The 13,545-nt window shown below is 39.2% G+C and overlaps 1 protein-coding gene across 1 annotated transcript in view; it reads right to left on the reverse strand.

Annotated features, from left to right (window-relative positions):
* Nucleotides 1–651: 651 nt before the first annotated feature.
* The window catches only part of LOC110502661 (golgin subfamily A member 7B), a 50,365-nt gene continuing 37,471 nt past the window's right edge, over nt 652–13,545 (reverse strand). The window contains exons 4-5 of the mRNA XM_021580872.2: nt 10,565–10,666; nt 652–2,235 (exon numbers count right to left, since the gene is read on the reverse strand). Coding sequence (XP_021436547.1) covers nt 2,152–2,235; nt 10,565–10,666 — 186 coding nt within the window. The 3' untranslated portion in view covers nt 652–2,151. The remainder of the gene's footprint in view (nt 2,236–10,564; nt 10,667–13,545) is intronic.

The following is a 13,545-nucleotide window of genomic DNA, read 5'->3' on the forward strand; positions in this document are numbered from 1 at the left end:
ATCATGCCCTTACTCCTGACAAGTCTCTCATTTCCTGCCGCTGAAAAACATCCCAACAGCATGATGCTACCACCACCATGCTTCACTGTAGGGATGGTGCCAGGTTTCCTCCAGACGTGACGCTTTGCATTCAGGCCAAAGGGTTCAGTCTTGGTTTCATCAGACCAGATAATCTTGTTTCTCAAGGTCCGAGAGTCTTTAGGTACATTTTGCCAAATTCCAAGCGGGCTGTCATGTGCCTTTTACTGAGGAGTGGGTGGAGTGCTGCAGCAATGGTTGTCCTTCTGGAAGATTCTCCCATCTCCACAGAGGAATCTGGAGTTTTGTCAGAGTGACCATAGAGTTCTTGGTCACCGCCCTTCTCCCCCGATTGCTCAGTTTGGCAGGGCGGCCAGCTCTGGGAAGAGTCTTGGTGGTTTCAAACGTCTTCCATTTAAGAATGATGGAGGCCACTGTGTTCTTGGGGACCTTCAATGCTGCAAACATTTTTTGGTACCCTTCTGCAGATCTGTGCCTCGACACAATCCTGTCTCGGAGCTCTATGAATAATTCCTTCAACCTCATGGCTTGGTTTTTGCTCTGACATGCACTGTCAACTGTGGGACATTATATAGACAGGTGTGTGCCTTTCCAAATCATGTCCAATCAATTGAATTTTCCACAGGTGGACTCCAATAAAGTTGTAGAAACATCTCAAGGATGATCAATGGAAACAGGATGCACCCGAGCTCAATTTTGAGTCTCATAGCAAAGGGTCTGAATAACTTTGTCAATAAGGTATTACAGTTTTTCATTTTTAATACATTTGCTAACATTTCTAAAAAACACTTTTTGCTTTGTCATTATGTGGTATTGTGTGTAGATTGATGAGGGAAAAAAATATTTAATACATTTTAGAATAAGGCTGTAACGTAACAAAATGTGGAAAAAGTCAAGTTCTGAATACTTTCCTAATGCACAGTATGTGCCTGTGTGTGTGTATGTGTGTGTATGTGTGACCTGAGACCACATGGATATGTGGCTGCCAGGATATTGTATGCAGGAACCCAAGGCCAGTGGCCACAGGTGTGTGTGTGTGTGTGTGTGTGTGTGTGTGTGTGTTTGCGCATTTGCCTGTGTGTGCATGTGTGTGTGCGTGAGTGTATGTTTGCATATGCGCCTGAGTGTATGAGTCTGTGTGTTTTGCACATGCGGCTGCGTGTGTGAGTGTAACCTTCCGCTGCGATGTGGATCATCAGCACCCAATGCTCTGAATGAGCATTGATAAATAATCCAAGGTGTTTCAGTTTGAAGTCCCAGACAGATACATGTAATATTACCAAGAATAACTAGCAGTCCTTCACAAACACACTGAAAGCTGAAGCAGTAGGTCCAAATAGAACAGGGCAGGACATGTCAACATTCACAATGCACTGACCTCGTTCTCGCACTGCCTGAAATGAAGCGTCTTTTCCAGAAGATTACCAGTAAGTTGCCAGCATTCAACGTGATAGTTATACTACTGCTGTAGTTATAATGTTGCTTCAAAATAGTTAATCCTAGTGATAACAATTGTTTCTTGCTGCTCATGATTGAATGTTGAATGCAACTGAGGATGACAGTGATGTATTGGCTATGGCATAATGATCATAATTAAACTCATGGAAACACAGGGAATGGTGAAAAAGTAGAATGGTCATGGGTAAAGGAGTAGATGGTTGGGAAAGTGTGCAGAAATATGAGTGTAAGCATACTGTTAGATATTCAAAGATGTGTGTTTAGAGTGTTTAACTTGGTGTGTGTCTGCTTGAACATTATATCATTGCATGTGTCAGCTCCTGGCCTCATGGTACTTCAGTTTCCTGTTGAGAGTAGCCTACAAATCCTGGCCTTTCTCTCTCTCCTTCCTGACTCAGAACTATAGATAGTATATACATTCAATATCTATTTCCTGTATCACATATACATCTATACTCAGAACAATAGATGGTATTTTGATTACATACACATCTATACTCATAACTAGAGATAGTATATTGATTACATATACATCTATATTCAGAAGCGTGTGCTCTCATGTTTCAGCATGCGGATGTTGGTGAGGGATCCGCTGCCTCTGTGGTGGTGGTGGTGGTGTTGTTGGTACCCATATCCCTGGTGCTGTTCCTCCAGTCACCGCTGGCTGATTCCAGACGACACATTGCTGCTGGGGCTAGAGCCGCTCGAACCGCGGTCTTCAAACACACTCACCTCGATCTGGAGGGCACAGGGGTTAAGGAGTGGGAGGGAGGGGGTAATATATGTACACAGATTGGGGATAAGGGGTATACTCTAGGCCAGGGGTAGGCAACTAGATTCAGCCATGGGACAATTTTATTCTGAAAGAATGGTCGGGGGGGACGGAAAATAATTCTAATAATTTGTACACTGCAAATTGACCAAAACTAAGCCAAATAATAAATTGTATTTTAAAATAATAATAATTTCATACCTTGATTACATTGAGACACGATCACGTCTCTTTTTTTTGTGGGAATACTTGGGAACAGATTTCCTACATTAAACACATTTTTGTTGTATTCCTGGTGATTTAAGTCTTCATTTAAGTCTTCATAGTTTATTTAAAAAAAATACCTGTAGGCTGCCACTCAAAATAAAAATAACAGTAAGAAATAAATACAGTGTTTAGGTAATAATACATTCAGTATAAACAGGAAAAGAAAACATAAATAAATTGGGCCTCCACCATCAAACTCCCATTCCATTCCCCCAACCCCACCCAGCACATGTCTCCATCCAGAAGTATTTACAGTGCCTTTAGAAAGTCTTCATCCTTTTAAAGAAAGGGTAACCCATTTTGAATGTTGAATTGCTTTTGCCTCCAGTATTTATGCTGCAATAGTTTATGTATCATGGTTGCTAGGGTAAGTTTATTTTATTTTAATTTTATTTCACCTTTATTTAACTAGGCAAGTCAGTTAAGAACAAATTCTTATTTTCAATGACGGCCTAGGAACAGACCTGCCGTCTGTTATGTCAGGAGTATTTTTCCTGTGTTATCCGTTGTCCTGTGTGAATTTAAGTATGCTCCCTTTAATTCTTTCTCCCTCCTCTCCTGGAGGACCTGAGCACTGGGACCATGCCTCGGGAATACCTGGACAGATGACCCCAATCCACCTGGTCGTGCTGCTGCTCCAGTTTCAACTGTTCTGTCTGCCTGCCTATGGAACCCTGACCTGTCTCTAACTCTGAATGCTCGGCTATGAAAAACCAACTGACATTTACTCCGGAGGTGCTGACCTGTTGCACACTCTACAACAACTGTGATTATTATTATTATTTGACCCTGCTGGTCATCTATGAACGTTTGAACATCTTGGCCATGTCCTGTTATAATCTCAACCCGGCACAGCTAGAAGAGGCCTGGTTCCTCCCTAGGTTTCTTCCTAGGTTCCTGCCTTTCTCCAGAGTTTTTCCTAGCCACCGTGCTTCTACACCTGCATTGCTTGCTGTTTGGGGTTTTAGGCTGGGTTTCTGTACAGCACTTTGAGATATCAGCTGATGTACGAAGGGCTATATAAATAAATTTGATTTGTATAGCACTTTGTGACATCAGCTGATGTAAAAAGGGCTTTATATATACATTTGATTGGTTGATTTGATTTTTGTGCATCTCTGAGTGATATTCTATTGATTCCCGGAGGGTCTAGAACATTTTTCCTATGAGTCTGCTTTTTTAGTCTAGGGTGCATTGCATGTTGAAGTTGTCAGAGATGTTATAGGAAGGAGATAGGAATCCAATGAATGAAGGAACGTATACACCCCATCCAGCAGACTGTCGACCAATTGCGTCCACGTTGTCATGCTGCGTCATGCAGTTGCAAAGCTAATCGCCACGCAATCCCTTCTCATACAGTGTATACTGTATGTTGAGAAACATGCTTATTTTCCTCGAAAGTATGTAATGTCATGATTCCAAAGCTGTATGATACAGCAAATTAATTATCGCACATCTCAGAAAATATTTGTAATATTGTACTTCTTGTTGACGAAATTTGTGCTAATGTTTGGTCTAATGACCAATAGACTCCCATTTACTCCTTGAAGGATAGAGCTTCTTGTCCCAGAATCACCGTTGTGAATGTTAGACTCCACTCTGTAAGTCACATTGATCTACAGGTTGAACATGGCGAGATTGTAAACTCCTAAATTGATAATGCCGTTTGTTTAGGCAATTTTACAGCTAACTAGCTACGTTACATGCTGATATAGTCTTTTGAATTATTGTGTGTAGGTATGTTTGCTATCTATCTAGCTAGCTAGCCAGTCAGCCCATAGAGAGCATTGAACTGTGGATTTTTTGTAGTTGACATGAGCTTAAACAGATTTCCACAGTGATTTTCCATGTTGCTACCAACCTTATTATAACGCTAAAATGAAACATTTGTTCACAAAAAGGTTGGTGTCATTTAACACTGTAAATTAAAGGAATTAGTGGTTTTGGGTGGATTTATCCTTAAACTTTGTCACGACTTCCTCCGAAGTCGGTCCCTCTCCTTGTTCGGGCGACGTTCGGCGGTCGACGTCGTCGGTATTCTAGCCATCGCCGATCCACCTTTCATTTTCCATTTGTCTTGTCTTGTCTTCCCACACACCTGGTTTCAATTCCATCAATTACATGTTGTGTATTTAACCCTCTGTTCCCCACATGTCCTTGTCCGGTATTGTTTTTTGTAAGTGCTTGTGCACGTTATGTCTGGGGTTTTGTCCCATTGTTTATATGGTTTTTGTTCCACAGTGATTTTTATCATTAAACTGCGCCGTTGTAACACAGTCTTTGCTCTCCTGCGCCTGATTTCTCTACCGCCAGTATGCACGCTTTACAAACTTATTATACATTTTGTTGTGTTACATCCTGAATTCAAAATGTATTCAATTGATTGTTTTCTCACCCATCTACACACAATACCCCATAATAACAAAGTAACAACATGTTTTTAGAAAATTTTGCACATTTAAAAAAAATTAAATACAGAAATATCTAATTCATATAAGTATTCACACCCTTGAAACAATACATGTTAGAATCACCTTTGGCAGCGATTACAGATGTGTTTTTCTGGGTATGTTTTTGCAAACCTGGATTGTACAATATTTGCACATAATTATTTAAAACATTCTTCAAGCTCTGTCAATTTGGTTGTTGATCATTGGTACACAGACAGTTTCAAGTCTTGATATAGATTTTCAAGCCTATTTAAGTCAAAACTGTAACTAAACCACTCAGGAACATTCAATGTCGTCTTGGTAAGCAACTCCATATTTGGTGTGGTGTTTTAGGTTATTGTCCTGCTCAAAGGTGAATTTCTAGGATTTTGCCTGTGCTTCGCTATATTCTTTTTATCCCCCCAAAAATCCCTAGTCCTTGCCAATGACAAGCATACCCATAACATGATGCAACCACCACCATGCTTGAAAATATGAAGAGTGTTAATCAGTGATGGATTGTGTTGGATTTTCCCCAAACAAAACACTTTGTTTTCAAAACATAAAGTTAATTTCTTCAGCACATTTGATGCAGTTTTACTTTAGTGCCTTATTGCATGTCACGTTCTGACCTTAGTTCCTTTATTATGTCTTTGTGTTAGTTTGGTCAGGGTGTGAGTTGGGGTGGGTATTAGAACTATGTTCTTTTTTCTATGTTGTATTTCTGTGTTTGGCCTGGTATGGTTCTCAATCAGAGGCAGCTGTCGATCGTTGTCTCTGATTGAGAATCATACTTAGGTAGCCTGTTTTCCCCATTTTGGGTGTGGGTGATTATTTTCCGTGTCAGTGTTTGCTGTGTCGGTTTCCATTTATTCTCTTATTCTTTTGTTTTCTGTGTTCAGTTATATTTCATTAAAATTATATTATGAACACTTACCACGCTGCGCATTGGTCCAATCCTTTCTACTCCTCCTTCTTTAGAAGAGGAGGACTAAAATTGTTACATTGATAACAGGATGCATGTTTTGAAATATTGTTATTCTGTACAGGCTTCCTTCTATTCACTTTCTCATTTAGGTTAGTATTGCGGAGTAACTACAGTGTTATTGATCAATCCTCAGTTTTCTCCTATCACAGCCATTAAACTCTGTAACTGTTAAAAGTCACCATTGGCCTCATGGTGAAATCCCTGAGCAGTTTCCTTCCTCTCTGGCAACTGAGTTAGGAAGGACATCTGTATCTTTGTAATGACTGGGTGCATTGATACACCATCCAAAGTGTAATTTATAATTTCACAATATTCAAAGGGATATTCAATGTCTGTTTCTTTTTACCCATCTACCAATAGGTGCCATTCTTTGCAAGGTATTGGAAAACCTCCCTTGTCGTTGTGGGGTACAGAGATGAGGTAGTCATTCAAAAATCATGTTAAACACTATTATTGCACATAGAGTCCATGTACCTTATTGTGTGACTTGCTAAGAACATTTTTACTTCTGAACTTTTTTAAGTTTGCCATAACAAAGGGCTTGAATACTTATTGACTCAAGACATTTTAGCTTTTAATTTTAAAATAATTTGTAAACATTTCTAAAAACATAATTCCACTTTGACATTATGGGCAGGTATGTATAGGCCAGTGACACAACATCTAAAAAAAAATATTCTGTCTAACAACAAAATATGGAAAAAGTCAAAGGGTGTAAATACTTTCTGAAGACACAAACTGCACGGCACTCCCACATCATGAAGGAATATGCCTACCTGATTTAGGGGACATAGACAACAGTTGGGGCCAATTTCATAGTAAAGCATTTCCTTGGTATTTTACCGAAACGCAACATGATTACATATCATCCCATGTTGGTCCCATGTTTCATGAGCTGAAATAAAAGATCCCAGAAATTGTTTATACGCAAAAAATGCTTATTTTGCTCTAATTTTGAGCACAAATGTGTTTACATCCCTGTTAGTGAGAATTTCTCCATTGACAAGATAAGCCATCCACCTGACAGGTGTGGCATATCAAGAATCTGATTAAACAGCATGATCATTACACAGATGCCCCTTGTGCTGGGGAAAATAAAAAGCCACTCTAAAATGTGCAGTTTTGTCACACAACACAATGCCACAGATATTTTAAGGTATCTGTGACCAACAGATGCATATCTGTAATACTAGTCATGTGACATCCATAGATTAGGGCTGAATTAATTTCAGTTGACTGATTTCCTCATACGTGACCCATTTCAAGTCATGACTTCACAGGAGAGCCATTTTAATTATATATATTTTTTAATCAAAATTTGTTTTTTGGCAGAAATGCCTTCTGGAACATGTGAACTTTCATGTGCCTTAATAACAAACTTGTATGCTATCTGTAAATACAAATACATCTTTAAATTACAAGCCTTCCCACTAGCCATGATTGTCTGACATTAATGAGTGGGCATGCCGAGAGAGGAGTTTGAATTGGTCTGCCACATAGAAGGCTTATGTCTATTTGAGCTGGTCAATCTGTGTTGGGTAAGCGTTTTTCAAATGTATCGTGCAGTGGAGCTGAATAAGTGTCACTCTCCACCTTCTGGAGGATCAAGTTTTGAATATGATAGCTAAAGAGATGGAGACAACATCTGTCTCTGTATTACATCTTCAAACTAAGGGCAACCGTGGCATGGCATCCGTGACAGGGAGACACATCCATCATGCTTGATAATATATACGGGTAAGATAGTCTAGCTAGCTACATTTTCCGATATTACACGTTTGTAATTTTGACAGAAAGTGGTTTCATTTCAAGCTAAAGTGTACTGTTAGCTAGCTAGCTAACATTAGCTGGCTGGCTCCCTAGCTAACGTTACTTGATGTGACATGTGTGATCTTACACATTGTTTACCTAGCTAGGTTCATTGTTTACCTAGCTAGCTAGCTACATGTCTTAAGCTAAAGTGTACTGTTAGCTAGCTAGCTAACGTTAGCCGGCTGGCTGGCCTCCTAGCTAAGGTTACGCGTATGACGTTATTATTCATATCCCAGAGCCATTTGCGTTGCTAGTTAGAGCCTAATGTTAGCTAGCTAACATTGAACCTGGTTGGTTAGCTTCCAGCAGATTCATTTAGGGTAGTAACAACATGATTTGGAACTAATTTCGTTGTTGTTTAACTAGCTAACATTAGCTGGCTGGCTCGTTAGCTAACGTTACGTGAAGTATGTGATCTTACACGTTGTTTACCTAGCTAGCTTCATTGTTTACCTTGCTAGCTAGTTAGCTACATGTCTTACGCTAAAGTGTACAACACCCGTTGAATATGGCGGGTGTCAGTAAACGTCGGCAAAAAAAGCGCAATGAAATTGTTGCCAGCAGAGCTGGTTAGGCTGTTTCTTGTTATCCAGAGGTAAACAAATCATTGGCCAGAGCGTCAAGTGTGCGCTCTGAACACTCCGAGAGCAAAACGAGATGGGTGGGGTTAAAGCTTAAGAGGGTGCGAACGATGCTGAATGGGTGTAGCCAAAGAGCTCTTCACTAGATACCAAATCATTCAGAGGCCATTTTTTCAAAAGTGAGTTTACAAGTTTATCAATTTCAAAGCAGAATTACTTTCCCATTGTTCCTCAAAAAAGTGTATGATATAGTATTTTGTAGCCTCTACTTTTATCCAATGTATAAAACACAATTTGAAATGTTGCTACATAAGACCAAATCCTTGTGGTGAGTTACATATGAAGTAAAAGTAAAATCTAAGTAAAATCTTTCAAATTGTTGCATATTGCGTTTATATTTTTGGTCAGTATAAATACAGTCTGTGAACAAACTAAAAATATATAAGGTTCTGGTTCAGATTAGGGGATGCCAAGGTCATTTTTTTTATATTATTTTCCAGTTAAAGTGTGTTTCAGATTCAATTAGGTCTGTGAACCATACATTTTTAATGGCTAGCTCAGAATATGAGCTTTCCAAAAGTTGTTTATATATCATAGAGATCAGTCCTTTCAAGAGCTGCCATGGGAAATTACATAATTAGTCACGCTATTCCTTGTTTTACAGCTTAAATAATAGTCTCTTGTTATATGCTTGTGTCTTTCTAACCTGATATAAACTTTGTGGGACTTAGTCATAAGACTAAGGTCAGTTTGGGTGCGACCGCAGCATGTGATATCCCGTGGGTTTACTATCTACAGAAAGTCACATGTATGGAAACTTGTTTGCTTTTGTGAATGCAGTTAGACGGTTCAGACCTCAGGCTATCAACCTTGTGCTATCTTAAATCTGCACCGACGACTAATTGTCTTTTACACACTATCTGCTGACTGCCACGTCTACAAAAAGGATGTGCTTCTCTATAAAAGCTGAGAACCGACACTGTTCGTTGGGCCTTAACTGCACAACTGTTTTAGTGCGTTGTTAACTGTTACATTTTTGCAAATTTTATAAAAAAGTGTTGTTTGAAAGAATCTGCAGTCTCTCTTCCCTTTGATTAGAATTTCTACGACAGAACCCAGATAGTTTATTTATAAATCCCATAATTGGAAAGAAAAAAGGAGTTGCCTGGTAATGTGTATGTATCTTTCAAATCTAGGAATGTTCTCAAACCATTACTGTACATGATATCGGCATGGGTACAGTTCCCACAGTTGGAGCATTGGGAGGATGCAAAAGGCTGCCCTTCAGATCGCAAGGCATTATTGTGAAATATTGGAGTATTACATTTCCATGATCATTGCAGAATAAATTCTTCATCTTTTCTGACTTTGATGGAAGTCAGGTTTCATAGACCACTCACAAAATAACCTATTGGCCTATGGCAAGTTAGTATAGGCTACCATTCGTATGATCTCTCATTTAACAGGACCCAAGTCACAGTAGTAAATAGATAAGCTAATGTAGATTCAGCGAAAAAAAGTGGATGCAAAACATTATTGCATTCAAACAATCTGTTTACAGGTCCACAACTATTTGAAATTGATTTTGTCTTGCAGAAACGGTCAGAAACAGCAAATGTCACTTAAAAAAAAAACATTCTGCCGCCACAGATATTTTATAAAGTTCGCCATTGCTATTTCCCCTAGATACTGTATTGCCCTAATTCCAATACTTCCAAAGTATACAGCAAATAAGGGCATTATTTGTCACCATAAAAGGTGAATTATGGGCGTTATTCAAGTGGAATTATAATGTACGACAGGACTTGATTTATAACGGGCACGTGTATGTACGGGGTGCGACAAGTTTATAAAACTCAATATTTTTGTGCGTGCGCAGTCTTTTCAGAAATGTACAGTAGTGTTACATTTATGCAACGGTTATAAATTAGGCCTAAGAGGAGAGAGCAGGGCCAAGGGGGAGAAAAGGAGGAAGAAAAACAAGGTCTTAATAAAACTAAAACTATCTTTAGTGAGCTACAACCACACTGAAGTCGCCCTAACCCTCTAAACTTTTACTCTACGAGGCTTTGCCTAGTCACTTTAATCACCAGCAGTCAACTTTAAGGAAATCTATGTCTTGTAAGACACCTAACCCTAACCTCTATAATCAAATCGCTAACTTTTGGTAAGAAGACCTGCCGTGACAATAGATCAATGTATTGCTCAAAAAGGATACGACTCTCATGCCTCTCTCAACAGGATCGGTCAGTAGCAGACCTCTGGGAGCGTAGATCTTCTCATTCTGTTCCTGGATATACCCTGAGATCTTCTTCAATACCTGATAGAGTGAGGGGAGAGAGAAAGAGGCAGAGGGAGAAGAGGGAGATAGAGGAGAGAAAGACGAGGGAGAGATGGAGAGGATGTTGCTTAGAAAAAATATAAGAGGTGAAATGAGGACAAGGCTATAAATCCCTGCCCCTTGCTTTTGCATTTGCACCTCTCTTTACCCTCCCCCCTCATGTGCCCCACAGAGTGGAAGAAATTATAGATGGAAGAAATTACTTGCACTAATTATTTCTGTCTATGTCTGCTTGTCTTTCTGTCTACAGCTGCTTGTCTCTATCCAGTCTAAAGCCCAAATGTAAGCAAAACCCAGTGTATTTCTATTATGCTCTAAGGATACTACGTTAATCTAACACACACTTCCAAAGAACTCATGTTGAGTGAGACCCAATGAGTTAGATAAATCAGAATTGAAGACTCAGAGTTTTTTACCGTTTGAACTTTTCTAAACATTTCTCTCTTTTCCATTTAAAAGCTTTGGTCCATAATTTGGAGACATTGGTTGGTAATTATTGAGATGCCATTTTTTCAGTGTAATTCCCATTTTTGGATGAACTGTCTGCAGTGTTTGGTTGAACTTCCTGGGCCATGCTTCCTGTCCAAAGGGTGTACTTGTACATCAGCTGCCTCACGCTACAGAAACAGGAGATAAGCTCCTGCTCCTGCCAAGGCTTGTGCAAGGCTAGTTACTGGGTTGTTAAATCAAATCAAAATCAAACAAATGTTATTTGTCAGATGCGCTGAATACAACAGGTGTAGTAGACCTTACAGTTAAATGCTTACTTACAAGCCCTTAAACCAACAATAGAGTTTTAAAGAGATAAGAATAACAAATTATTAAAGAGCAGCAGTAAATAAAACAATACCGGGGCTATATACAGGGGGTACCGATACAGAGTCAATGTGCGGGGGTACGTTCCGGTACAGAGTCAATGTGCAGGGGCACCAGTGTCGAGGTAATATGTACATGTAGGTAGAGTTATTAAAGTGACTATCCATAGATAATAACAGAGAGTAGCAGCAGCATTCCATGCAAATAGAATTGGAAGCCATTTCATAAGCTGATGCAACCCGTCAGGATGCTCTCGATGGTACAGCTCTAAAACCTTTTGAGGATCTAAGGACCCATGCCAAATCTTTTCAGTCTCCTGAGGGGGAATAGGTTTTGTCGTGCCCTATTCACATCTGTGTTGGTGTGCTTGGACTATGTTAGTTTGTTGGTTATGTGGACACCAAGGAACTTGAAACTCTCGACCCGCTCCACTACAGCCCCGTTGATGTTAATGGGGGCCTTTTTGGCCCTCATTTTCCTGTAGTCCACGATCAGCTCCTTTGTCTAGCTCACATTGAGGGAGAGGTTGTTATCCTGGCACCACACTGCCAGGTCTCTGACCTCCTCCCTATAGGCTGTCTCATCGTTGTCGGTGATCAGGCCTACTGTTGTGTCATCAGCAAACTTAATGATGGTGTTGGAGTCATGTTTGACCACGCAGTCATGGGTGAACAGGGAGTATAGGAGGGGACTAAGCACACACCCCTGAGGGGCCCCAGTGTTGAGGATCAGCAATGGGCGATAATTGTGCACCTTACTTCACAATTGAATATAAATTAGGCCTAACTGAATGATAAGGAGGGTGAAGAGGTTGACTTAATTTAGAATGACAATAGTGTAATGATGAGTTTGTGTTATGCCTATTTATCAGCAGCAAATAATTTGACTGCGCGTCATGGCGGTTGATACCATTCTCTTTTACATTTTACTTTGTACAAATAAGCTGTTAGTGACTGTTTTATTTACTATAACTCTATTACTAATCAAATGTATTGTAAGGGAAACAAAAACATGCTACATGTTGCAGTAGACCTTTAGAATAATGCAACACATATCATTGACTCTATCCAGCGAATGGAACGATGCTAGCCCACTGAATGAATAACAAATGGATGGATGGGCAATAAATGTGCAAGTTACTTTACAATCTAATTTAAATTAGGCCTAACTGAATGATAAAGAGGGTGAAGAGGTTGATTTAATTTAAAACAACAGTAATGTAATGATGAGTTTGTGTTATGCCTATTCATCAGCATTGGCGCTCATGTTAATAATTTGTTTTATTCACTGTAACTTACTCATTTAATTTAAAACATGCTATGTGTTACAGTAGGCCTTTAGAATAAGGCAAAACATACTGTATCCTTGACTCTATCCAACTTGATGAGCGGGAAACAAATGAAGCCAGTCAGCCTGCACAGCCGGCCCATCGGAACTACACCTAAACTATACAAAAACAAATTTCACACATAATAAGAGATAGCCTATAGACAAGATTACATGGACAATAATCTAATGGGTGACACTATCAGGCCTATCAAATTGTATATGAAGAGATCTGTAATTTACAGATGCAGGGAAAGGATCATCACTTTATCGAATCACATGCAGGTAAAACATTTTGATTTCAATATAGTACCAGAAAGAGCAAATTCTGCAGTTTCTATTACATACCTTAGTCAAATAATCCTCATAAATCAAGAGGTGCAGCTCTATTTCCAAATGTAACTTTTTTAAAGAATATCCACGCTGTCCATGCATTCAGCACATGACCACTCTGGCTATTAAGCAAAAACGAGTAAAATAATAAACATAAAATGAAAATATGCTATTTATTTTCTAAAATCATCCTTTAAAATTGTTTATGCACTAGTGGTTTTATTTAGGAAAACAGCAAATAATTTAAACTGTCCACCTGGCTAGTTATATTATTATATTATTATTTGTTTCAATTTGTCAAAAGAAGCTGTAACGGGATATTTTGGAATATATTTCCACAAATATTTCAAATATTCCTTCATGCAATTAATCCTTTATAATAG

The sequence above is a fragment of the Oncorhynchus mykiss genome, chromosome 23, assembly GCF_013265735.2.
Source record: "Oncorhynchus mykiss isolate Arlee chromosome 23, USDA_OmykA_1.1, whole genome shotgun sequence".
In the NCBI taxonomy this organism is placed as follows: domain Eukaryota; kingdom Metazoa; phylum Chordata; class Actinopteri; order Salmoniformes; family Salmonidae; genus Oncorhynchus; species Oncorhynchus mykiss.